This window comes from Aquila chrysaetos, assembly GCF_900496995.4.
Source record: "Aquila chrysaetos chrysaetos chromosome W unlocalized genomic scaffold, bAquChr1.4 W_unloc_3, whole genome shotgun sequence".
Lineage (NCBI taxonomy): Eukaryota > Metazoa > Chordata > Aves > Accipitriformes > Accipitridae > Aquila > Aquila chrysaetos.
Genome location: NW_024470323.1, coordinates 1,901,133 through 1,927,478, shown reverse-complemented (window position 1 = coordinate 1,927,478; position 26,346 = coordinate 1,901,133). Strand labels below are relative to the sequence as shown.

The window sequence follows — 26,346 nt, the reverse complement described above, 5'->3', positions numbered from 1 at the left end:
CGGTTACCCAAAACCTGTTGAGCAATACTGCAACTGAACCAGCGGACCAACCTGCACCAGTATCAGTTGCCCCCATATAGAAGAAAATATACAAAAAAAATCAGTTTGCTTAGCAAAGAACGAGCCAGGGTCATCATGGGAACAGGAGGAAGAGGCAGAACCAGAGGCAATCACCCGATCCCTATCCTTGAGTGAGCTGCAGGATATGCGAAACGATTTTGGCCGTCATATAGGTGAGCACATGTGGTGGGTTGACCCTGGCTGGATGCCAGGTGCCCACCAAAGCCGCTCTATCACTCCCCCTTCTCAGCTGGACAGGGGGGAGAAAATATAACAAAAGGCTCGTGGGTCAAGATAAGGACAGTTTAATAAAGTGAAAGCAAAGAAAAACAAATGATGTTATTCTCTACTTCCCATCAGCAGGCGATGTCTAGCCACTTCCTGGGAAGCAGGGCTTCAGTATGCGTGGTGGTTGCTCCGGAAGACAAAAATGCCTCCCCTTCCGTCTCCCTTTACTTAGCTTTTATAGCTGAGCTGACGTCATATGGTATGGAATATCTGTTTGGTTAGTTTAGGTCAGCTGTCCTGGTTATGTCCCCTCCCAAGATCTTGCCCTGCCCCAGCCTGCCATTGAGGGGGGGGGGCAAAAATGTTGGAGAGACAGCCTTGATGCTGTGCCAGCACTGCTCAGCAGTAGCCAAAACACTGGTGTGTTATCAACACCTTTCTAGCTACTAATGCAGAGCACAGTGCTATGAGGGCTGCTATGGGGAGAATTAACTCCATCTCAGCCAGACCCAATACAATCTATCACCTGGCTCCTCCGATGCTGGGACAATGGGGCTAATAGCTTGGAATTAGAAGGTAGGGAAGCCAAGCAGCTGGGATTGCTTTCCAGGGAACGTGGCATTGACAAAGCAATTGGAAAAGGAACACAAGCCCTCAGCCTCTGGAGGTGAGTCCTGTCAAGTGTGAAGGAAAGGTACCCCTTTAAGGAAGGTGTTATATCTGACATATATCTGTACCAGCTACTAGGAAGACAATTAACTCTGTCCCAGCTGAAACCCGGACACATTCCCAAGGAGATATTTCAGTTCCCAATTCTAAAAATGAGAGTTGTATTATCCTCCTTCTCTAGGAAGTGACTGTGTTTGTAGGGAAAGAACTTAGACTTAATATCCTTCGTGTTTCAACTGTAATTAATGTTGCCTTACGTGATATGTTCAAAAGGTACCTTATCTGTCCCTTTGATGGACAGATGTTTGTTATGGAACAAATTGGCCCTGGGCACTGCAAATTCCCTTCTTCCCTTGCTGGGCAAGGCCTCAGCAATTCTTTATCCACTTATAATACTTGTTGTGGCAAAAAAAAAAGAATATTAGCAGTTTTTGAAGGCATCTTACTCAATTTGATTGACTGTAAGCATTAGAAATTCAAGCCTGTATGTTTTCTGATTGATATACTGCATCCCTGGTCAGACCTTTTTGATAAGATAGTAACTGATAGCACACAGAAAATCTTAATTATAGGTTATTTATGGGTAGATTTTTATTCTTTTAAAAAAGTACTTGTGGTGGGTTGACCTTGGCTGGCCATCTGGTGCCCACCGAGCCGCTCTATCACTCCCCCTCCTCAACTGGATAGAGGAGTGAAAAATATGATGAAAGGCTCGTGGGTCAAGATAAGGACAGTGAGATCACTCAGCAGTTACCGTCACGGGCAAAATAGACTTGATTTTGGTTAATTAATTTAATTTGTTGCCAATTAATAATAGAGTAGGATAATGAGAAATAAAACCAAACCTTAAAACACCTTCCCTCCACCCCTCCCTTCTTCCTGGGCTCAACTTCACTCCCAACTTTCTCTACCTCCTCCCCCCAAGCAGCGCAGCGGGACGGGGAATGGGGGTTGTGGTCAGTTCATCACACGTTGTCTCTGCTGCTCCTTCTTCTTCGCACTCTCCCTGCTCCAGCGTGGGGTCACTCCCATGGGACACAGTCCTCCATTAACTCCACCAGCATCGGTCCTTTCCACAGGGTGCAGTCCTTCAGGATTGAACTGCTCCAGCATGGGTCCCCCAAGGAGCCACAGGTCCTGCCAGGAGCCTGCTCCAGTGTGGGCTCTCCACAGGATCACAGCGTCCTTCAGGGCACATCCACCTGCTCTGGCATGGGGTCCTCCATGGGCTGCAGGTGGAGATCTGTTCCACCATGGACCTCCATGGGCTGCAGGGGGACAGCCTGCCTCACCATGGTCTTCACCACGGGCTGCAGGGGAATCTCTGCTCTGGCACCTGGAGCATCTCCTCCCCCTCCTTCTTCACTGACCTTGGTTTCTGCAGGGTTGTTTCTCAGTCTCACTCTTTCCTCCGGCTGATGTTGCCCATTTTTTTTTTTTCCCCTTCTTAAATATGTTATCACAGAGGTGCTACCACCGTCACTGATTGGCTCAGCTTTGGCCAGTGGTGGGTCCGTCTTAGAGCCAGCTGGCACTGGCTCTATTGGACATGGGGGCAGCTTATGGCATCTTTTCACAGAAGCTGCTCCTGTAGCCCCCTCCTCTGCTACCAAAACCTTGCCACATAAACCCAATACAGTACTCAGCTGGGACCTTACATTTTAAAGTCTTGCCAATATTAATAAGATTTATTTTTACAGAAATGCACAAGGTAGGCAAGTATTAACAAACGAAGTATCTCCCAGCAGTGCTTGGTTGCAAAGCATATTCTGTTTTTGTGTTTTCCAGCTCGGTGTTTCACTTGGCACTTTGGGCGCTATGCCAGCAGCAGCATTGGACCCTAACATTACGGCACTGGGAGAAATACCACAGCCACCAATTATGGGGAATGTGGACCCATCCAAAATTGATGAAATCAGAAGAACAGTCTATGTTGGAAACTTGAATTCACAGGTAGCTTTTTTTTTATTGGCAATACTAATGAAAAATGTAGAATTGTAATTTATGAATTATAATCTTACATTTTAAGAGTTTTTGGTAGCTGATGCCAACAGGAATTTAAACAAAACAAGAAAATACTCTTTTTGGTTACTAGTGATATTTCAAATTCTTAATGTTCCTTTGCCAATTGGATCAGACCAGACTGTGGAATTCATTCTAGCAGGGTACCAGCGAAATCACGCTGTAGCTGAATTCAAGAAACATACTTATGATTGTGTATGTTGATCAAATGTCCAGCTGGGTTGTGTTAGCTGAACAGTGCCTAGAAGTTGTGAGATCATGGTAACTGTCCTCCACAATGCTGTGCAGTTACTTAAGTACAGTAAGAAGGAATGATTTGTCCTAGTGGAAGTTGCAAAATTAGCATAAATACCTTTGAGTTTCTCTGACAGGAAAGTTAGGTCTGTCAGAAATTTGTTTTTTCAGGAATTGATTGAATTAATTGAAAAACAATTTGCTTTTGACTGATGGTAATATAATTATTTGATTTTGGGTTTTTTTTGACTGCCAAAGTAGCTACTAGAGTGCTGTTGATCACAATAAAACAAAACAAGCTGGAAGCTAGTAGAAAAACAGATAAAAGCAAAGTCTTGTAATACTGTTTGGATTTTTTTTTTTTTTTTGAATTGATCAAAATTCACAATCAGTTGCTTGGACATAGGTGTATAAGGAAATTCCTCATCAGTGATTTCAAATGAGTTGCCCGAAAAGTGCAAAATCCTGTGCAAGTGCTTTTTTAACCTAGATGTAGGACTTCAGGGCTTGTGGTTGCACTATTTTAAATTGTAGTATATTCTTTAGATTAATGGAAGAAAAAAATACCTTTCTCTCTTAAAGTGTAACATTACCAAATTCATGTCGCCTGTGTAATAATGATGAGATGTCTTTCCAAAATCTGTAGCTCTTAGATTACCTGATATGTTGGATAAGTGGTTTTCATTATATATTTTTACTTCAGCTGAGCTCTTTGACTCTTTCTAGACTACAACAGCAGATCAGCTGCTTGACTTCTTTAAGCAAGTTGGAGAAGTCAAATTTGTGCGAATGGCAGGTGATGAGACGCAACCAACACGATTTGCTTTTGTGGAATTTGCAGACCAAAATTCTGTACCTCGAGCTCTTGCCTTTAATGGAGTTATGTTTGGAGACAGGCCACTGAAGTAAGAAATTAATTATCCATATGAATATTGAATGAGAGATTTCTTAGTATCTTTATACATTTATGACTGATGTGCAGGAAACTGCTGTGATAAATATTTTTTCAATATAAAGACCTATTGTTAGTAAACTGGAACACTTTTATGAACTCCAATTTCAAGGTTGGGCATAACTTTCTCCAAGAAGAATATGGATGGCATCGAGTAAAATATTTCAACATCTAATCTTGAGTTAGTGAAAGCCATAACAGTGAGAGAATCTGCAAAGTCCTTGGTACTAATAAAGCTTTATGTATGATGTGTATGTAATTAGTAGGCCTTAATGTAGGGATTTGATCTGAAATAGAGAAACAGATTTCTAGACTTCTACTAGAAAATATTTTAACACAGAAATATTGTGGTGCATTTATTTAAGAGTGGTAAGATTTGAAAGCAATAAAAGACAGACATTTCAGATACTTAAATGAGTGTTAGGAAAAATCTGTAGTTTTGCTGAACTTTGAAGTTTTTAGTCACATGTAGAAGTTGAGGTGTTTCTCTTTTCTTATTTGTTTTTCATTTTCCCTTTTCAAGAGTTTGAGAGTTAAAGGTTTTATTTTTCCTTAATTAGAATAAATCACTCCAATAATGCAATAGTGAAGCCTCCTGAAATGACACCACAAGCTGCTGCCAAGGAACTGGAAGAAGTGATGAAGAGAGTAAGGGAAGCCCAGTCTTTCATATCTGCTGCTATTGAGCCAGGTACGTACATCATGTTCATTACCTAACAGACATGTTCTGTGTGTACCTTGCATGTGTTTTTAAGAGCACTTTCAAACACAGGAAAAGGGTACTCAAAGGTGAACAACATGTGTGGGGGAAAACAAAAGAAAATAATCAAAATCGTCTTCGTGCAACAAAGCAGTGGAATGAAGCTGACTTTTTATTTCATCATATCTTATTTTCAGATACATGCTCACTGAATGTTTTCAAAAATACGAAGTCAATACTAAATTAATACTTAATGTTGGTGCTTTTAAAGTTCAAAGTGCTTACAAACTTAAAAAAAAAAAGCTTTATATTTTGTTTTGTTCTCCTCTAGCACTCATTAATGCCATAGTTTCATGATCAGAGGGAGCTAGCATGCTGCTGAAAGCAGCAATATTATGCTTTCCTTCAGCAGGTTAATTTTGTCGCTGTGCTATGCTCTTTTTCATGCTGGCTCGAAACTATGTGCATCCTCATAGCAAATGGGATCAGAGAATGAATCTGGGATAAAACTTAACATATTGTAATGGACTTTTTTTTCATCCAGATTGGTTCCCTGATCCCTGTTAACACTGAAATGCCAGGTCAAGGAGAAAGGTGTTGGTGGGTTGAGTGGTTAGACAGACATTTCAGTGCTGATTTATGCTGGCTTAAATTGATAAAACCACAGCATAAAAAATTCTCAACTTGTTAAACTTGCAGTTGAAATCCTCCTTTTTCTTTTCATCAACAAAATTTTGTCATTCTTCTTACTAAGAAACCCAGACATTGACTTACGTAGGTTAGATAGTGGAGGGTCTTGAGGGTTTGGGGGGGGGGGGAGTATTTTCTGTCATTTTTTAGGGTTGGGAGTTCTAACATTTCCTCAGTGTTAAGCAGCAGAATAATAATCTTTTAGAGTCTGCTGAGGTCACTGGTAAGCTTTCTGTTGACTTCCTGGCCTTTGGATCAAACTTTTCACCCCCTTCTCTCTATCCCTTCCTCCCCCAAAACAGTGTTTGAGGAATTGAACTTCAATATTTGTACAGTGGTTGGAATATCTAAAAGTATAAAAAGTACTAATTATTATTTACTTTTTATGGTTGTTTTCAAAATTATGCCCTCTAAATTTACTCTGTTCTTCTGAGGTTATTAAAAAAAAAAAGTAGTTATATTAAATAATATACCAGAGGAGAACATGTTGTAATCTTGTGCATTGTGGCAGCAACATAAATCCCATTCCTAAGAGAGCTAGCTGTTTATAATTATCTGCTTTATGTGTACTGCTGCAGGATGGCTGCACTCAACAAGTATATGCAATGACTTCCTGGGATGTTTCTGAAGGATATTTGCAAAGGAAGATGTGTGAAGTGTAGGCCCCTTGCACTATATGTGTGGTACATTCCACTTGTGCCAGATTGCAGTGTAAGCTCAGAACATTTAAAGATCCCAGTTAACAAAGTGGTTTTTTCTTCTCAGAGTCTGGAAAGAGCAGCGAAAGAAAAGGTGGTAGATCTCGTTCCCGTTCTCGTTCAGAATCCAGGTCTAGCTCAAAATCCCGATCTAGAAGGAAAAGATCACACTCAAAACACAGGTAAGTATGTTTTTTATTTTGGACTAAGAGATCATACTGGGGTTTTTTTTTTTTTTTTGAGTGGTGGTGGTTACTGAGATTTCTTACTGAGTTATGAGACAAGTATCCCTGTAGAGAAGATTAGTAACTTACACTGACCAGATCAGAGCAACTAGGAACTTTGTCTCTGAACAGATACTCTTTCCCTCTAAATGCTAAATGTTTTCAGGATTACTTTCAAGTAAAACACACTAGATGGTACTTTTTGTGCCATGTAGCATAACTATTTCTATGGTTTCATGGTACATTTTGTGCCATGTGGCATAATTTCATTTTGTGACCTCTGTATTTTAAAAAGAAATAGTTATGTTTTGTGGATGGAAGGCTTTGGGGCAGTTTTTCATTCTTCAGAGTTTGCTTGCTTTGCTAATTTGTTCAGTTCTGAAACAGGCTTTGAAATACAGGAGGAAATAAAAATTACTAGGTCACCCTTAAAGTTTACCCATTAAGATTTTTTTCCAAGAATGAGACAGTCTTGCTATGTGAGACTTACAAATGCTTCCTGAAATGGTTCAATGTCAGGAATGTCTTCTGATCATTTATATAATCAATCTAAAGATATTTGGCTCCATTAAGTATAAAAAAACCCCCAAAAAACAAAAAAAACCCCACCCCACCCCCAATGTATTTGATAGCTTACGCTTTTAAAAGGTGAGTGTTGTCAGCATTGCAGTGATAGCACTATTGTGTTCTTTCATCCATTGTCTTTCAACGGGGCAACTAGAATTTTTTTACGTACAGAAAAGCTGGCCAGAGGGACACACCTACCACACACCTACTACCAAACAAATATGATCTAAGTGCAGGCTTCAGTTTTGTAATAGTGTTACACAGTACATGTTATCTAATGACATCAAAACATTGGATACCTTTTTAATGCAAGAAGAATCATTTGTTCATTTCCTTATTGCTTGCTTCTCTTCTGTTTCTCTAACTCAGGACATAACTGAAAAACAGTCTTTGTTTTGTGTAACACTGCAGTAATCTCAGTGCTATTTTGTACTGACACAAACCAAATTGATTTTTAGAAGATAAATTTGCTTTTTTTTTTTTTACTTGCAGAAAACCTGTGCTTTAAACAATTGTTGATAGTTATATTTTTTGTTTTTAATGACTTTACCACTGTTACTGTCAATTTTGAGAACATGCTGAAAAAAGGCCAGTCTGATCTGTTGAGGCAACTTCATCCCCAAGAATAAACTGTCCTTACCACTTTCCAGTTTTACTGTTTTATAAAACCCCTAAATCGCTCTCATCTCTGATATAAAATTTATTCAAGGTCTTATTTGGACTAAATTGTAATTAATTTTCCCTGTAATTAGTTTGTATTTCTATACTGATACGTGGAGCAAAACTGTAGGCAAAAAATGATTGCCTCTCCTCTCCTCTTGGTCTCTGTGTGTCTTGAGCTGCAGAAGACAGGTGGAGCTGGTATTTTTTGTATCCCCCTGTTCTTCAGGATTTATTGAGTAATATACATGAATTTCTGTCTTTGGTAAGTTTAATTTCATCATACCTTAACCTCTCAGGCAAAGTATCCAATGATGTGTTCTTTTGAAACTTAATGTTCAAATTTAGCTTTTTATTTTTGTTTTCCTAGGGAATAGGTTCTTCCAAATATAGGGAATATTTTGGGGAAAAAATAATATAGTAATTTTTAGAAGGCTTGTTTTCCTCATCAAACCTGAAACTATACTATATATGTTTATAAGAAGACTTCAATTGGATTTCTATTGGAGTATCTGCACATTATTTGCATTCCTTATTTATCATGTAGTAAATGCTCGTTCCTTTTCTTGAGAACTCTTATAATTCAAATCTATGCTAACATATCCTTTCAACTGAAAAGGTAACTTGACTAAATGCTGAACTACAGGTAGTAAGGTTCTTCTTATTTTTATTATTTATTTTTTTTAAAGTTCAATTAAATTTTAAGGCTGGAGAACAAAGAGGCCAGTTAAAGCCATCTTTCTTCATTGACCAAGACTGCAATAAGTGACTGGGCCTGGAAAAGAAGAAAAATGTAACTAATTATTTTTACAAGCTGCTAGAATTTGTCTGTAGTAGATTTTATGCACTAGATTTACTAAGGACAGCTATCCTAATATGATATGAATTTATATTTTCCAGAATATTCATGGAAGTTATTATGAAACATGAGTATTACTTAAATGGTGCATTGTTTCAAAGGAGAGCATGTGCACCTGGTGAAGCTTAAAGTATCCATATTTACAAAAATGTTGGTAGGCAGTATATTACTGAAGTATACCTATATAATTTTATATAGTGAGGCAAGATTTATGTGGGTTTTTTCCCTTCTTGGTTGACCTAATTTTTATGAAGTTTCAATATTAAAGTGTTTTTCTTCTGGCGTCGTTCATATAGAAATAGATCTGGCAACAGATCGCTCTCAAGACACAAGGACAGACGCAGATCCAGAAGTCCCCTGAAAAAACGGTCTAGATCTAGGGAAAGGCAGAAATCAAGAAGTCGCTCTCATTCTCGGTGAGTTCTGTTCCTAAGAAATGATACTGTTCTTTGTAGCACACAGTACAAAGTTTTTGGAAAAAATCTAACAAAACTTTTAGGTGATGGCAGAGGATGGAATCTCTAAATGCTTGTTACGGATGCACGACTAACCAAATCCAACAGGTGTTAAAACTCAGATTTATTCTTCAGCAAAAGTTAGTTAGAAGTCCGGTAACATTTTATAAAACCACAGGCTCAACGATGTAAAGAGAATTAATACTACACGGCCGACTTAAGAATCCCCAAGATTTAAAGTGATGGCTCAAAATGCACGTATCACTCACCTAAAAGCTGAGGGCTCTCTCCCTCGAGGAGTTACCTCGGGCGGTGCCCCGACCCGAGGGGGAGTCCCCGACTGCAGACCCGCTGCTCCGAGGAGGACTGCCAACGTGTCCTCCGGCGGGACCCCGTTTATACCCCTGTCGAATCTGACCTGTGGTCATTTAATTCTATTGGCTAGGAGGGTCACCTCGGTGTACCTGGCGCATCTCGATTGGCCAGTTGAAATTTCAACCTGCAGCCTCCAGGGTTTCCTTCCCCTTATCCCTTCCTGGAGAAGTTTTGTTTCCTGCTGGCAGGATGGGGGGGCGGGGGGGGCAGGATGTACTGCCACAATGCTTTAGCCTGTCCCTAGGCTTTTTTTGTGGGACAAAAGAATAGAAAGTAAATTTTTATGTTGAGTGTACTGGTTTTGGCTGGGATTAATTTTCCTCACAGTAACTCGTATGGTGCCTATGGTGGCTAAACCACAACACTGAGGTACTTAAACTTTGATATCAAAGTCTACTCTACATTTATACCAACACGCAAGCTGATCGAAAAATAGGTAACTTTAATTGTCAGACTTTAACCAACAGGTTAGGTATGTTCCGTGTAGCCTGTGCAACGCACAAAAAAGTGGATGATGCTACTTCAGCCTTCTCAACAGATATAGATTGGATTCAGGCTGAACTTGATCCTGCATTCTGAGAACATGTATAAAGTTTTTGTGCATGAGCTTTTATTTTTGCCTTTGGCTATTTCATATTGGCCATACACTGTTGTAGGCACAAATGCATATGTCTGTTATGTGGCATATTTACATTTCAGGATCTAATACATCTGTATTTTACCTAGTCTATTAATTCTTAAGTCTGATTGTCTAATTATTGAACTGTGAAATTTCAGCAAGGTAATTCCTTGAATGATAATGTAATTTTCTGAGGATGAAATAGTGAATATTCACTAAACAAAAGTGCCTATGAAAGTAGCTTCATGAATAGAAGCCTTGGTACTTTTCTTTCTGTTTCATCTCTGCAGTTCCCCTGACTCATTTAAAGGGAGCTTCATACTTAGGTTGTTGTCCTGGTTTCAGCTGGGATAGAGTTAATTTTCTTTCTAGTAGCTGATATAGTGTTGTGTTTTGGATTCAGTATGAGAAGAATGTTGATAACACACTGATGTTTTCAGTTGTTGCTAAGTAGTGTTTAGACTAAGTCAAGGATATTTCAGCTTCTCATGCCCAGCCAGCGAGAAGGCTGGAGGGGCACAAGAAGTTGGGAGGGGACACAGCCAGGGCAGCTGACCCAAACTGGCCAAAGGGGTATTCCATACCATGTGATGTCATGTCTAATATATAAACTGGGGGTGGATAGCTGCTGGGGAACTAACTGGGCATCGGTTGGCGAGTGGTGAGCGATTGCATTGTGCATCACTTGTTTTGTATATTCCAATTCTTTTATTATTATTATTGTCAATTTATTGTTGTTATCATTATTATTTTCTTCCTTTCTGTTCTTTCCTTCCGATTCTCTCCCCCATCCCACTGGGTGGGGGGAAGTGAGTGAGCAGCTGCATGTTGCTTAGTTGCTGGCTGGGGTTAAACCACGACAGTTGTGCAGTTGTCTCTTGTTTTCTGAGGGGAGAATTTCTGTAGGAAAGAGAACTGCAGATCTGTGGACCTCAGTGGGAACAGTTAGGAGTAGGCTACGTAGCTGGGCTTCATTGACGGATCCTTTCGACTCTGTTGCTGTTGTCTGGATCTTCTTGAGATATCTGCTCACTAGAAGGGGCAAGTCCAATGAAATCTCTGTGATAAATAACTGGAAGGTGCTTCTTGGGTCACTGTGAGACTCCTTGCTATTGCAGGGATTGTGTGCTGTTTCATCTTTATGATGTGAGACATCTAAAGAGGTATTTGCCAAAACCTGATGGGAACCAAAGACTTCAGGTCACAGACCATGAAACAAGCCTACTATTTATTAGTAGCCAAACACTTGTTCCAATGAAGAAAGGTGGGGGCTGTGTGTAGGGCCTGTAATGTCTGAAGGAGTCTCTTTGAGAATCTTTAAAAATCCTAGAATAGGTACCAATACCAATAGACACAGCAACTTCTGTCAGTCTGGTTCTCTTGGACATGAAAGGGCCTGATGATCAACTGCTTCTGATGTGCTTTCTCCTGTTTCTCCCTCTGAACTATTTGTTTGTTTTCATATGTCCTAGAGGCAGGTCTAGGAGTTGTGCGTCTCTCTTCCCTTTGCTAGAAAGGAAAGATGGTTCAGAGTCTCACACTTCCAAATAATACTTCACCAAAATGTAATCTTCCAGGCAAAGCTATGATCTAATAAATTTTTATTTGGCTTGACTACTAGAACATCCATTAGAATTTTCCTCACTGTTTTTATGAACATGTATCATTCTGCCTATCCCAAAGAAGCTGACTTGTTCTGTTATCTTGCTTCTGTTTTTACTGTCTTACCAATTTTTCAATAATTTTCAAATTCCTAATGACATTACAGATGACTGAATTGTCTTGGTTGAGTTTTGACCTTACATTTGCCTTTTGAGGGAATTTGGTGAAATTTTATCCCTGTGTTTTTGTTTGTTTCTGTGTATTAATTGATGTTGGACTTCCAAGCAGTTCCAGGATGTTTATGTGAGAGAACACTGTAGAATCATAGAATCGTTTAGGTTGGAAAATAAAGACTTCTGTCCAGTCAGCTGTCATTATTCACGTGGGGGTGGTTAATATGCATTCCATTTTATGCAGACACACTTTATTAAAGAATGGATTTACGAATTGTAGAGTTTGTCTCACTCCTGACAAAAAGTAGAAAACTTATGTATGTATAGTAACGTAGCTGTGAGGTGAAAAGACATATTCTTTCAAAGTGTAATAATATCCCTGTCCTGGTTTCAGCTAGGATAGAGTTAATTGTCTACCTAGTAGCTGGTACAGTGCTATGTTTTTGAGTTTGGTATGAGAAGAATGTTGATAACACACTGATGTTTTCAGTTGTTGCAGTAATGTTTAGACTAAGTCAAGGATATTTCAGCTTCTCATGCCCAGCCAGCGAGAAGGCTGGAGGGGCACAAGAAGTTGGGAGGGGACACAGCCAGGGCAGCTGACCCAAAGTGGCCAAAGGGGTATTCCAGACCATGTGACGTCCCATCTAGTATATAAACTGGGGGGAGTGGGGTGGGGGGGCCGCTCGGGGACTAACTGGGCATCAGTCGGCAGGTGGTGAGCAATTGCTTTGTGCATCACTTGCATATTCCAATCCTTTTATTATTACTATTGTCATTTTATTAGTGTTACCGTTATTATTATTCTGTTCTATTAAACTGTTCTTACCTCAACCCATGAGTTTTACTTTTTTTTTTTTTTTTTTTTTTTTTTTTTTTCAAATTCCCTCCCCCATCCCACTGGGTGGGGGTGGAAGTGAGTGAGTGGCTGCGTGGTGCTTAGTTGTTGGCTGGGGTTAAACCACGACAATCACTTTGAAGATTGCAGTTTGTTTTGATTTTTGGCCCTCCCTTCCCAATTTGGTTTCCAAATTTTTCCTAGCTATATAGCCTCTCCCTTATTGTGAACAGGGGTGGAAAATTAAAATTTTGAATAATTACTATTTTTCAACAGAAACACATATTTTCTCTTGAACAATTAATGTATGCTAAAGAGTTAGTTGTAATTTTTATTGAAAGTTTAAAAATTAATTAATGGATTTGTGTTTGGCTTTTCACAGGGACAAGAAAAGAGACAAAGAAAAGGTCAAGGAAAAAGAAAAGGAGAAAGAGAGAGACCGAGACAAAGAGAAGGAGAGAGACCGGGACAGAGAGAAAGAAAGGGAAAGAGAGCGAGGTAAAGAGAGAAACAGGGATAAGGACAAGGAGAAGGACCAGGAGAGAGAGAAAGAGCAAAACAAAGATCGAGAGAGAGTCAGAGACAAGGATAGGGATAGAGATGGGGACAGGGGAAAGGACAAAGACAAGGAGAAGGAAAAAGACAGGGAAGAGGTAGACCAGAACAAGGAAAAAGATGATGTTGAGAAAGACGGGGAGAAGGACAGAGAGAAGATTAAGGACAAAGAGAAGGACAGAGAAAAAGAAAAGGAAAATGATGAGGATAAGGAGAAGGATCGAGAAAGAGAAAAAGAGAGAGATGATAAAAAGAAGAAAGAGAAGAGATCCAGAACACCCCCAAGAAGCTATAGCTCTTCAAGAAGATCTCGTAGCTCCAGCAGGTTTGTTTAGTATTTTTTCATGCTTTTTTGGACTTGTCAGTACAGTGACACACCATGAAAAATGTGCATCTTAATTTTTATGTATCGATATCACTATGTCAGTTACTAATTCAATTTGTGTTCTTTCTGTTTTGTAGATTTCCCTATAAAGTAAAATCTATTACAAAGGGCTCTGTATGATGCTTGATAGAAAATAGTTCCTTGTTGGGTAGCTGGTGCTTGCTTTTCACATAACTATATAGTATAGTCCTTGAGGACAGTAAGTAGATGGTTCTTCTGCCATTTCTCTGTGTTGGAGCCATCCAAAAGTTATGATAGAGGGACATCGAACATCATCTTTGTCCTGATGAAAGTTTGAGTTGCTGTTGCATAGTTCCTTGGTTACATACTGTACAGTGTTGGTCTGTAGAGCAATTTGTTGGGTTTACGAACAGTTGGGTGGTAGTATTTGCCACTTGGTCACCTTAAGGATGGCAAGCAATGAATTTTCTTGGCTGGATGGCTGAACAGCAGGAAACAAGCATGTCACTTGGCTGGCTAGCCATTCAGAAAGTGAATGTATCTCAGTTGGAAGATTGTTTAGCTGGTTAGATGGCCAGATACAAGTAAAAATTAACATTCCTTAATCATGCTGATAGTAAACAGCAAAGCAGTCAAGGTTAATCTAGCTGTTGTTTTTGCCTCTGAGGGAGGGTAAACTGGGTGGAAGTCTGGATAAATTCAGTACAGCAAAAGGAGGCTGTGAGATCGATTATAAGCTCCGTAAGTGGACTAATTCAGGCATATTCTAAAAGCATTGCAGCTAACTTAAGTTCAGAAGCTTTGGTGGAAAAAGTCCTTTCTGAATACCTCAGCAATTATGGAGTTCAATAATATCACGTGTCAAATTTAGATACCAAACTTTATCTGTTTGTGATGGGTTGACCCTGGCTGGTTGCCAGGTGCCCACCAAAGCCGTTCTATCACTCCCCCTCCTCAGCTGGACAGGGGAGAGAAAATATAACAAAGAGCTTGTGGGTCGAGATAAGGACAGGAGAGATATCACTCATCACTTACCGTCACGGGCAAAACAGACTCAACTTGGGGAAATTAACTCACTTTATTACAAATCAACCAGAGTAGGGTAATGAGAAATAAAACCAAATCTCAGAACACCTTCCCTCCACCCCTCCCTTCTTCCCGGGCACAACTTCACTCCCGGCTTCTCTACCAATCCCCCCAGCGGCACAGGGGGACGGGGAATGGGGTTTACGGTCAGTTCATCACACGTTGTTTTCTGCCGCTTCATCCTCCTCAGGGGGAGGACTCATCACACTCTTCCCTGCTCCAACGTGGGGTCCCACCCACGGGAGACAGTCCTCCACGAACTTCTCCAACGTGGGCCATTCCCACGGGCTGCAGTTCTTCACAAACTGCTCCAGCACGGGTCCTTTCCACGGCGTGCAGTCCTTCAGGAGCACACTGCTCCAGCGTGGGTCCCCCACGGGGTCACAAGTCCTGCCAGAAAACCTGCTCCGTGGTCTCCTCTCTCCACAGATCCACAGGTCCTGCCAGGAACCTGCTCCAGCGCAGGGTTCCCACGGGGTCACAGCCTCCTTCGGGAAACCCACCTGCTCCGGCGTGGGGTCCTCCACGGGCTACAGGTGGATATCTGCTCCACCGTGGACCTCCATGGACTGCAGGGGGACAGCCTGCCTCACCATGGTCTTCCCCACGGGCTGCAGGGGAATCTCTGCTCCGGCGCCTGGAGCATCTCCTCCCCCTCCTTCTTCACTGACCTTGGTGTCCGCAGAGTTGTTTCTCTTACATGTTCTCACTCCTCTCTCCGGCTGCCGAATCTGCCTATCCCAACTTTTTTTTCCTTCTTAAAAATGTTATCACAGAGGCGTTACCGCTATCGCTGATTGGCTCGGCCTTGGCTGGCGGCAGGTCCATCTTAGAGCCGGCTGGTATTGGCTCTCTCTCGAACACAGGGGAAACTTCCAGCAACTTCTTACAGAAGCCACCCCTGTAACCCCCCCCCTGCTACCAAAACCTTGCCAGCAAAACCAATACACTGTTACCTTGAGAGAATGAAATGCTGGATGAATTGGGAAAAGTTCTATGTATTATAATCACTTCCCTGGACAAAAGCAAAATTTCCAGAGCCCTCAAAATTCAGGAGTTCATGGTTCATCTAATGCAGAAAAGGCTGTAATGGTTTCTAAACATTCTGTTTGGCTTATATGAAATGTCCATGTTGTTTTGGAGGTTTATGGGCAAAATACTGTGGCTTCTTTAAGCATCTGCAGCTTCCTATTTTAATGCATTGTTAACATTTATTTCATGGGTTGAATACCTGCACAGAGTAGAGAGAGTTCTGTCAGCATTGAAAACAACATTTTCTGCCTGTATGCCTCAGGAGTATTGAATTAGATAAGTAATTGTGCTGGGTTGACCCTGGCTGGACGCCAGGTGCCCACCAAAGCTGCTCTATCACTCCCCCCCTCAGCTGGACAGGGGAGAGAAAATATAACAAAGGGCTCGTGGGTTGAGATAAGGACAGGGAGATCACTCACCAATTACCGTCACAGGCAAAACAGACTCGACTTGGGGAAATTAATTAATTTAATTTATTGCCAGTCAAACCAGAGTAGGGTATTGAGAAATAAAACCAAACCTTAAAACACCTTCCCCCCCACCCCTCCCTTCTTCCCAGGCTCAACTTCACTCCTGATTTTCTCTACCTCCTCCCCCTGAGTGATGCAGGGGGACTGGGAATGGGGGTTGTGGTCAGTTCATCATACGTTATCTCTGCTGCTCCTTCCTCCTCACTCTCTTCCCCTGCTCCAGCATGGGGTCCCTCCCACGAGAGACAGTCCTCCATGAGCTTCTCCAGCATGGGTCCTTCCCACGGGCTTCAGTTCTTCACGAACTGCTCCAGCATGGGTCCCTTCCATGGTGTGCAGTCCTTCAGGAATGGACTGCTCCAGCGTGGGTCCCCCACGAGGTCACAAGTCCTGCCAGAAAACCTGCTCCAGTGCAGGCTTCTCTCTCCACAGGTCCACAAGTCCTGCCAGGAGCCTGCTCCAGCGCGGGCTTCCCACGGGGTCACAGCCTCCTTTGGGCATCCGCCTGCTCTGGCGTGGGGTCCTCCATGGGCTGCAGGTGGATATCTGCTCCACCGTGGACCTCCATGGGCTGCAGGGGGACAGCCTGCCTCGCCATGGTCTTCACCACAGGCTGCAGGGGAATCTCTGCTCCGGCGCCTGGAGCATCTCCTCCCCCTCCTTCTTCACTGACCTTGGTGTCTGCAGAGTTGTTTCTCTCACATGTTCTCACTCCTCTCTTCTGGTTGTTGTTGCACAGTAGTTTTTTCCCCCTTCTTAAAAATGTTATCACAGAGGCGCTACCACTATCGCTGATTGGCTCAGCCTTGGCTGGCGGTGGGTCCGTCTTGGAGCCAGCTGGCACTGGCTCTTTTGGACATAGGGGAAGCTTCTAGCAGCTTCTCACAGAAGCCACCCCTGTAGCCCCCCTGCTACCAAAACCTTGCCATGCAAACCCAATACAGTAATGTGTAGCTTTTACGTAAGAGCCTTGGTGGAAGACCCAGTTCCTAATGTCAAATAGCAAGTGTAGTTAGCTGGATGTTACAAAAAATTTATACTCTAGTTTGCAACAGTTATGTTCGCCTTTAAGCATCCCGCTATTTAAGACAGCATCATGGAAGGCTCAAATGTCATGTACTTGGGCAGAGAATTCTAGTGAAATTTAGTGTATCTCTTCTAATGGTCTCACAGTACAAAGTCCTACTTTTATACGAAATTAATTTTTCGTACGGATGCCATTAAACAGGGACAATGTTCTTTTTGAAGATAGAGGATGAGAGAAATACATTGGTTTTTATATGTATCCATCATACAAGGAGAGGCTGAGAGGGCTGGGATTCTTTAGCTTGGAGAAGAGAAGGCTGAGGGGGTATCTTACCAGTGTGTATTGAATACCTGATGGGAGAGTATGAAGAAGATGGAGTCCAACTCCTCTCAGTGATGGCCAGTGACAGGGCAAGAGGCAATGGGCATATATTGAACTATGATTAAATTTTGTGGTTTTTGGGCAAACTGTAACCAGTTGCCCAGAGAGATTGTGGAGTCTCCATCCTCGGAGATATTAAAAACCTGACTGGACATGGCCCTGAGTAACCTGCTCTAGTTGATCCTGTTTTGGGAGAGTGGGGGTCTGGACTAGGTGGTCTCCAGAGGGCTCTTCCAACCTCAGTAATTCTGTTATTCTGAAAAGTATTTGTCAATAGGTTGGGCTACCAAGTCCTGATTAGCTTGTATTTAGGGGTGTCTGTTTACTTTGGTGATTGACTTTGCCTAGTGGAAATGGTTACAAACCATTCAGGAGAAGATTATCCAACAACCTGGCATTTCAGTTGTCTGGATTTACACTGTAGCATTGAGTTGGGACCATTTTTGAAGATGCAGATCCTTTTTCTGAAGAGTGTAAAATATTGGACAAATAGTCTTCTAGTTGTCTTTTTGGAGAAGAGGTGGAATAGAACATACAAGACCTTCTAAGAACTAGGTGGCAGCTCACCTTGCTTTACTGACAAACAGCATGCAAGTACTAGAAATGAGGTGGCTATTTTTCATTCTTAGCTGAAGGAAGAGACACAGACCAGAGGAAGAGGAGAATTGGGATCCTTTTCTAAGAGGCATCTACAGGCTAGCAAAGGAGATAGGTAGGGACTTTGTCCAAAGAGAAGACTTCTTGATGGCTGAAGTGGTATCTTCCTTCATAACCCTGTAATGGCCCAACCTGAAGGTGGTAATATCAAGTCCAGTCAGTCTTACCCATTAAATATTGTTTCTCTGGGATTTTTTCTTAATTTTTTGCTTTTTTTTTTTACCTAAAGAAGGCAGAGGGACCCCATATATTCCACTGGCAATTTCTGCTGGCATTAGCAAGGCTCAGATTCCATCAGGGTAAGAAACAAAATTTGTGCTTTAATTAGGGGCAAACAGAATATGAAGAGGCTGAAAGCTTGTTCTCTTCCTAGGAAGTTAGTTCACACTGCCACCATTCTTCCAAGTGCTGCTAGTTGGAGACAGGTGTTGAAAAATCTCTCTGCCCCAAAGCTTCTGTCTCAAAATTAAAAGATTCTAGCAATGCTAGACCTGGTGTTGATCTAAGGCAAATCTTGGAGCCATTCCTAGTGAACTTTATTTAAATCAACAGAAAGTTGCCTCCAGTCATTAGCCTGTGGGATTTTTCCTTTGAGACAAGAATGTTAGTTCTGTGTATGATTTAGAGACACAGGATCACTATCAAAGTTTTCAAACCTCTTTTTCTTAAATTTTCCTGTATTAGTGTTGCTTAAGAGTGTTAATAAAAACAGGCACACAAAAATCTTTGTACAGACAAATGTAACAGAGGTAGTAATGCCATCAGACACAGCTGTAGTTCTTCAACTTGAAATATGAAAAGCAGAAACTGAAAATTAGATTTCATGAATAAACAGTTTCTAGTTTGAACACAATTACTAGGGCACTGTCCCGATCCAGTGTCAGGGAAGGTTTTGATATGATCCCAAGAGCGAGATTAAGACACAAGCGAGGTCAAATGCTGTATACCCAAAAAAGCTTTTATTATCAAAGGTATCAAAAGTAGAAAATAATAGCAATAGGATAGAATGGAAGAAAAAAAGGCAGAAATCAAGCAAGCAGTCGGGAAAGAGTTGCAAGGATAGTCACCACCATGGATCCAGCGGCGTCCCGTTGGTCCTCAGTCCTCAATTCTTCGGTGGTGGGTGCACACCACGGCTTGTCTCCACGGTTTTTTATAGGGCCGATACATGCACATACCTACTGTTCAGGCACTGCAGGTTTTGTCTATCACAGGACCTTTGCATGATCAACAAACCAGTATCTTATCTCAAGGACTACAATTTCCATGACAATGGTAGTCTCCGTGTATTCCTGCATGCTTCGGGTGGCTCCAGCCCCTCTCCTCAATGGACTGGTAATCGTCCTTATCGGCCAGAGGAGTGTCCTGCTTAAACAAGCCATCCTCGAGACAAATGGCTCGAGATAAATAGTTCACAGTTCAGTCTCTCACAGCAAACAGTCTTTGAGACAAATGGCTCGAGATGAATCAGTATCTCACAGGCACTTAATTGGTTGCTCACAGATATGTATGCAGGAAAGCAAAATAAAGTGGGCATGTACTCAATGTAGACAAGTGGGAGCACTGTCAGAATAATATATTCATTTCCAATATCCTCATTTGGAAAAAGGTGATGATAAATGTGAGGATGCTCAAATGAGGTGCATGTTAACCAGTGAACAGCTGATCAATGGTTGTGGGTTTTTTTCCATGATTTTGAGGCCACTTTATATTTTTGTTTACCAAAGATCGAATCAAACTTAAGAGTTTGCTGAACAAAATAGTTATGAACTTTTGTCCTATGCAGCTTCAGGAGGTCAGGCTAGATGATATTGTCAGAGTATGAATCCAGATAGTGATACTAGGTATATCTTAATATATCCTTTTTTAATTTATCTAATAACTGTTGCTTTCTTGGCCTTTCTAAATATTAAAGAAATTAGGTGTGAATTGCAAAAGCTGGTATCCATAAGTGTAGCTTTTGTGCAGTATCTTAAAGTGCCCAGTCAATTAGTTTTTAACTTCTCTGTTTTCCTTTGATGGTTCTTCCTGTCTGCTTTTCCTGCTCTATGAAGAGGTGATAGGAAAGAGTCATCTTACTTTGACAGAGATAGGTTCTATGTTTACATTGAATGAAGCTTTACTTGCTCAATTTTTAATTTTTTTAACATGTGCCTCAATATGTTTGCAATGTTATTTAATGTTCTGTTCTATTTGAGATCAGACTCCATAACAGCAACTTCAGCAAATTCCATACATCTGTGTAAAACAGCTGTTTTGTAAAATACCAAGAGCTCTTCAGTGCATTATAGAATGATATGTAGGTTTGCTGAGCATGGAGTGCCAGGAAAACAATAGATATTATTCATTTTGATTTTGACAACAGCTTGAGCTTCATTTTACACTGTTTGCTTCTAAACCAATAGGAATGCTAGCTCATGTATTCAGGAATTAAACTTCAGTTGTGTCAGATCATTTTAAGAGCTTTCTGGTTTTATGCAGTTCCTGAGTTTATTATTTTTCTTTGGTGATCTTGAATTTCTTGGTCCTCCAGAGAAAGGCGTAAAAGGAAGAGTAGAAGTCCCTCTAAGTCTCCTAAAACAACAAAAAGAAAGTCTTCACGAACTCCTTCTCCAAGAAGGTCAGTTTGATGTAAACATAAAAGTTCATGAGCAGTAAAGGAGGAAAAAGTTACAGTATTTTTGTTAAATTGAAATGTGATATAGAGATCAGTGTTATGAAAGGAGCTAACTCAATTTGTGTTTCTTCCGGATTTTTTTTTTTTTGTTATGCAAGAAGCTCTTCAATAATAATTTTCTTTTCGAAGGAAAAGGTTTGTTTTTCAATAAACAGAACACTTGAAGGTGGATGCAGATACATATATTGAAAACAATTTAAGAAGTATTTTAATTGATTTACTGCCTTTTCACTGGTCATCTCAGATAATTTCAATTGGTCAGTATGATTCAGTTCTAATTTAAAACAAAACAAAAAAAACCCTTCATGGATTTGATCTTTGGTATGCTTTCAGCTGGAGAGTTTTAAATGTTAGTGATGCAAATTTGCTTTAAATCAATAAAAGCCCTTCATCGGATACAGATTAATTTGGTTTTCTCTTTGCAAATACAAATACCATGTATACTGAACACATGCATTCTTTAGCTCTCTTCCTTTGTCTTTCTGAAGGGGTTTTTGTTATGTTTTTGTGTGTATTTTTGTGGGTTTTGTTTGGGTTTTTTTGTTGTGGTGGGGTTTTTTTGTTTGTTTTTGAAACCCCCCAGATAAGAGTTTAGTTTGCAGTTAAATGGTTTGAAGGTGACTGAACCTTTCTGAAGGAAAGCAAACCAGGATACCAACATTCTTAGTTACTGTACTGTGCAATTTAATGTACAGTACACTCAATGTATGCATTGGTAGTACATTTGTTGCTGATGGATCAAATTCTGATTTGAGTAAAAATTTTCTTATACAGAAACAAGAAAGAAAAAAAAAGAGAAAAGGATACAAATAATGAAAGAAGAGAAAGGGAACACTCCACCTCCAAGAAAAAAAGTAGTAAAGAAAAAGAGGGAAAGGAGGAATCTGATAAAAGCACCACTACTTTGAAGGTAAGCTGTGTGACCAAGTGATAAGCAGAGTGGAGTGCTGCAAGTAGAATGATTATTGGAATTCCCTCCCTTTTTCTTTCTTTTCCTCACCCTTCTTTTTCCCCTGTTTTCCTTACCAAATTATTGCCACTTGTGTTTAGGTTTTGCCAGTCAAGAGTGTCCTGGTTTTGGCTGGGATAGAGTTAATTTTCTTTCTAATAGCTGGTGTAGTGTTATGTTTTGGATTCAGTATGAGAAGAATGTTGATAACACACTGATGTTTTCAGTTGTTGCTAAGTAATGTTTAGACTAATGTCAAGGATTTTTCAGCTTCTCATGCCCAGCCAGCAAGAAGGCTGGAGGGGCACAAGAAGTTGGGAGGGGACAGAGCCAGGGCAGCTGACCCAAAGTGGCCAAAGGGATATTCCATACCATGTGACATCATGCCTAGTATATAAACTGGGGGGAGTTGGCCTAGGGGGCAGATTGCTGCTGGGGAACTAACTAGGCATCAGTTGGCGAGTGGTGAGCAACTGCATTGTGCATCGCTTGTTTTGTATATTCCAATTCTTTTGTTATTATTATTATTATTTTCTTCCTTTCTGTCCTGTTAAACTGTCTTTATCTCAACCCACGAGTTTTACTCTTCTTCCCCCCCCCCCCAATTCTCTCCCCCATCCCACTGGATGGGGGGGAAGGAAGTGAGCGAGCGGTTGCGTGGTGCTTAGCTGCTGGCTGGGGTTAAACCATGACATTGGGAAGACAAAATGCCATCACTCCGAACGTGTGTGTCCCCCTTCCTTCTTCATGCTCAGCATATAAAGCTGGAGGAAGATGTCATATGGTCTGGAATATCCCTTTGGTCAGTTGGGGTCAGCTGTCCCAGCTGTGTCCCCTCCCAACTTCTTGTGCACCTCCAGCCTACTCGCTGGTGGGGTGGGGTGAGAAGCAGAAAAGGCCTTGGCTCTGTGTAAGCACTGCTCAGCAATAAGGAAAACATCCCTGTGTTATCAACACTGTTTCCAGCACAAATCCAAAATATAGCCCCATACTAGCTACTATAAAGAAAATTAACTCTATCCCAGCCAAAACCAGCACAGGCTCTCAAGCTGAAAAGATTTTTTTCATAAACTTTCACTCTGCAGTTCAGCTTCTGCCTGGTTGTTTTGGTCCTGGGCTGTATATTGGACTCTGCAGGAGTAAAGTTGAAGTTTTGAGGAAGAGTAGTATGGCATTTTTCCCTTGTAAAATAGAAGGTGGTGTGATTAAAAAAGAAACATCTTCAAATTGTTTAATCTTAGAATTTGAAAAGCAGCATGCCTTTAAAGAGTAGTTTGTGGTAGTCAGAATTATTCAACTGTTATAAAACAGCTGATTTAGGTGACTGTCCACATGCTTAAGTAATTGTTTTACCCAAGAACTCTCTTATTTTTTTCAGGTAACTGATAAATTTTATGAAAGAAAAATTGTAATCCTGTTTTATTTAAAAAGTATGGTGAGGTCTTAATTTCTGGAGCTGTTTCTCATAGGTCCCGTGATGCTGCTTGTTCTATTTTACCTGAATATCGATGATAAAGTCAGATGACTTTATGGCAATGATTTCTGGGTGATGGGTTGTTATGAGTGCCTACATTCAGCCAATTGAAAAGACAGCTTTTTTTTTTTTTTTTCAGAAAAAAAAAGTGACACCTCTGTTCTGAAAATTGCTGAGACAAGATAGGCGTGTAAAAATTTAGGCAATCAAAATACCAAGAGTTGGTTCAAAGTCATATCCCGTAATGCTAAGAGTATGGGTTTTTTTGTAAAATAATTTTATCTTTGGTAGGACAAAGATCACACTAAAGAGGATCTGAATTCAGAAACTGACAAGGAAGTAGGCAATAGAGATACACAAAGGACAGATGAAGTCAAACTACAACAGAATGGGAACTGTCAACCAAATGACGAAAACCTCTCAATTAAAATGGAAGAGGTTTAAAGCAAAGAATAGACTTCTGACTCAACTGAGGAATGAAATCCAAAGCTTTTTATTTCCCAGAATGAGGAAGAAAATGTCAAAGCAATCAACCTGAACATGGTGATAGTACTAGTGGCTCTTCCAATTCTTGTGATAGCTTCGTCGATTTCTTGCTGTAAAGCAGGAGAGCATGGACCAGTAGTTATACCATGAAAAGGCAGATGCCATCAGAACTATTCATCTCTGAAAATCCATGCATTTCCATGATGGCTGTCCTTATTTGTATAATGATTTATGTTAAGTTTTGCCATAAGCTGTTACAAATAAGTAGAAACTGAAAGATGTAAACCTGTACTATCCAAAAAAAGCTGAAGATATGCATTGAAGGTTGTTTAAAATACTGCTTGTTGATGAATTTTGTATTATTTTACTTTGTGGGTTAAAAAAATCCACAAAAACTTCAATGTGTATTGTTTGATGTGCTTGGAAACAGTGCATAAATATACACACTTTCTTTTGTTGTAAATGAAAATATAGAAAAAGGGTTTTTAAACATAAACACAGTTTTACAGTTCTTACGTTAAATGCCCACTGACTAGTTTGCTTTTCATTTGCTCACTGCTTGAGATTTTTTGGGTTATATTTAAAACAATTTCTTACTAATATCCCTAAAATGAATATTTCTTTTAAAGTATTTGAACAACACATGCTACTTTTCTGTTCCTAAAAGGAACATTGCAATGTTATAGATAATACATTGGCTTACTGGGCTATTTTGGGGTTGTTTTGTTTTGTTGTTTATTTTTGTCCTTCCAGAAGTGAGCACATCTGTATGATATTATTAGAACTTACAGTTTTGTTTTGAGCTGTACTGCAGTGTCTGTTCAGCTGCAAATAGTACAGGTGCCATTATGAAAATATTTTTTTTTTCCTTATTTGTTAAAAAAAATGGGAGCACAAGCAGAAGCTTTAGTGCCTTCTTAAAATAATGTGGTATTTTCTAGAAATGTATATGTGCTATTATTACTCATTTTCAGCTAAATCTTACATGATCTCTATTGCTATTTTGCCACCACTATACTGTAGACAAGAATGCAAGTGATTTGTCAGAACAATTGTTTGATTCACTTGTTAAAATACTAAAGCTCCATTTTTACTTTTATTTTTTATTTTTAGAAGAGATTTATAGGTGAAAAGATGCATTTTGGGGACCACCGCTGTACAAAAGTAGTAGCTGAATACAAAGCATTTTCTGATCACCTGCATCAAAGGCAGCCCTTTAGACATGTAATCTACATTTGAATGGCCTTAATTGTTACCTCTCCATCATCATGTCTGATACCTGTTGGGTGTTATAAAAGGAATCATATGCAAAGCTGAGGGGATAAATAATTTGGGAAAAAAAAAGTTCTAATTTACACACGAGTTATATGATAGAGATTCTTTTTTCATTCTTTAAAGAGAAAGCACGTAAGAAGAGAATGATAAAGCAAATATTTTTGTCAAGGTAAAATATGGCTTGTGCTCTCTGAACTGATTTAATCAGTTTCATCATTGTGAGATTTCTTAAGAGTCATACCTTTAAAATTAATACCTAAAATCAAGTAGAATATTTTTAATACAACTTAATACAATCAAATGACTTAATTGCCTTACCTCATGGGAAGAGTTATTTCTTTCAGTTAAAAAAAACTTAATAGCATATTAGCTATTTGTTTTTCTTTTCCTTTGCATAGATAATTCTTACAAAAAAAAAAAAAAGCATATTACAGGGAATGAAAAATTTGCCCAATTCCTAAGGTAATGAAACCCTATTTGATTGTGAAGGTGCTTAATCACTCTTTTTTTTTTTAATAGGATTTTATGTTCTTGCCACTGTGTACATTTAAGACTATAGAAAATGCTTTACCATGTAAAGTATAGACAGTCATTTTTGTGATGTTTAAGCCACATGCTGTTGACTGGTAAACAGCTTATTCTGATAAAAGAATGACAGATCTGTATGCTTATAGAAAGACTGTGAAGGACTGTGTCTTGCAACAACAGCTGTCTTATTTATGACGTGTAAGTAGCATAGAGCAAAAAGATTCTTTGTATACTTGTTATCTTTGGTACCATTTCACTAATAAAATTAAGTATTTTAGAGGGAAGTTTCTGCTGTTACGTACTTTTAGTTGATCTGGTCTTAGTCAGGCAGCTTCTTTGATTTGAAATGTGGATACAAGTGAAAATATACATGTATTATTTATAATATCTTTGAAAAGCTAAGCTTCTCATTTGGGAGAAATTAGAATTCTTGCAGTGTATCATGTTTCAGCTGAGATTAGTTCGATTTCCTGAGTTTCGTTATCCTGAAATTGCATAGTTCTATTATATAGCAGTTACAGAATATGTAAAGGATTGTGTATAGTTAGCTAAGAAACACGCCTTTAAAAATTAGTAGTTAAGGATGGCAGCCTTAGTAGCTAACTTACCACATGTGTAAGTCCATATGCAGCACATTGTTATATTGTATGTGAATTAATGGTTCCCTTAAAAAAAATTGTGGGCTTTTTTTTTTTTTTTTAAAAAAAGGCAAACAAACAAAAAGAAAATCCACCAAACACATACATTTCCTCCCCACCCCAAGTCATATTTTCTTACA

The 26,346-nt window shown here is 39.9% G+C and overlaps 1 protein-coding gene across 8 annotated transcripts in view; it reads left to right on the top strand.

The window, feature by feature from the left end:
* Positions 1-26,346, top strand: part of LOC115336504 (splicing regulatory glutamine/lysine-rich protein 1) — a 62,968-nt gene that overhangs the window by 24,538 nt on the left and 12,084 nt on the right. For 3 of the 8 annotated variants that reach the window (XM_041121564.1, XM_041121570.1, XM_041121569.1), the window contains 9 exons: positions 2,746-2,910; positions 3,940-4,118; positions 4,726-4,856; positions 6,321-6,435; positions 8,860-8,979; positions 13,008-13,505; positions 20,713-20,799; positions 21,631-21,766; positions 23,571-26,261. In XM_041121564.1, coding sequence (XP_040977498.1) covers positions 2,746-2,910; positions 3,940-4,118; positions 4,726-4,856; positions 6,321-6,435; positions 8,860-8,979; positions 13,008-13,505; positions 20,713-20,799; positions 21,631-21,766; positions 23,571-23,723 — 1,584 coding nt within the window. In that variant the 3' untranslated portion in view covers positions 23,724-26,261. Of the gene's footprint in view, positions 1-2,745; positions 2,911-3,939; positions 4,119-4,725; positions 4,857-6,320; positions 6,436-8,859; positions 8,980-13,007; positions 13,506-20,712; positions 20,800-20,985; positions 21,102-21,630; positions 21,767-23,570; positions 26,262-26,346 lie in introns of those variants that run through there. The other 5 variants (XR_005931801.1, XM_041121566.1, XM_041121565.1 and 2 more) reach the window with 3 other exon arrangements.